General features: G+C 45.9%; 1 protein-coding gene across 1 annotated transcript; it reads left to right on the forward strand.

Annotated features, from left to right (window-relative positions):
* Positions 1-290: 290 nt before the first annotated feature.
* On the forward strand, positions 291-958 carry CBG16931 (the record flags this gene model as incomplete). Its single annotated transcript, XM_002648772.1, has 2 exons — positions 291-488; positions 566-958. The coding sequence occupies 2 exons, from the start codon at positions 291-293 to the stop codon at positions 956-958; spliced, it is 591 nt and encodes a 196-aa protein (XP_002648818.1).
* Between the last annotated feature and the right edge of the window lie 58 nt (positions 959-1,016).

Here is a 1,016-nt window from a genome sequence, read left to right on the forward strand (position 1 = left end):
TGAGAAATCACGAATTTCTCTTGTCGTTCTCTGCCTTGTAAGCGGCAGCTGTGGACGTAGCTTTGGCTTCAAAGGGGATCATCTTGAGTCTCTCGATGTGGTGTCCGAACTCTTCACCTGCCTTCTGCTCGAGTTCTTCGACGAACTGTCTTTTGGCTCCTTCTGAAAATAATAGTTAATCTCTTTTCCCTCTCATTTCTCTCTTTTTCTCTTTTTCTCGTTAAAACACGTAGAATGATTTCGAAATTCGAGTTTCAGGAGACGTTGGTGTTGGCAGAGCACGGTCGATCATGCAGACGGTTGGAGAGAGTCAGAGGAAGAAGAGTGAGCCGGCAACAGTGAAGAAGAAGAAAACTCCAGGTGAGGAGAGAGAAATTGAGTTTTGGAGAGAGCGAGGTACAGAATTATTGAAGAGAAGCATAGTGGAAATTGAGCCAGAATTTGATTTATTTTTGTACACTGATGCTTCGGCGCGAGGAATAGGAGCGGTGCTTAAGAATGATATAGATGATGTTTTGTGGAAAATGTCGGAATTAGGCGATAGCGACTTTGAAGGACAGTCTAGCGCTTGGAGAGAAGTGACGGCAGTGAAGAGAGCAACTTCAACTACGAGCCAGGCAGTGATGCGGACATCTTGATGTGCCGATGGAGACTCCGGACCAAAGGAAAGTGTCCATACGTTTTTTCGCATCTGGACGGCTCGAAGAAGCTCTCGAAACAAGCCATTTCGACGCTCTCGACGAAGATGCTGGCAGCGATCGGGAAGCCGGGAGCGACTCATCACTGCTTCAGAAGAGGAGGAGCCAACAACATGAGGAGAATCGGGCATTCAATGGAGGAAATTCAATGCAGAGGAAGATGGAGATCGGCGGCAGGACTTCAGCGGTATCTCACTGATGTTCCAATAGCTCAAGGATGTCTACAGTCTCAGGCAGAATCAGATGACGAAGAGAAATAATCTTGTAATATTTATAGCTCTTCTAGTTGTTTTGTTTGTGTTACTAACTTCTCATATC

The sequence above is a fragment of the Caenorhabditis briggsae genome (genome assembly GCF_000004555.2).
Source record: "Caenorhabditis briggsae complete genome, chrI, whole genome shotgun sequence".
NCBI classification, from domain to species: domain Eukaryota; kingdom Metazoa; phylum Nematoda; class Chromadorea; order Rhabditida; family Rhabditidae; genus Caenorhabditis; species Caenorhabditis briggsae.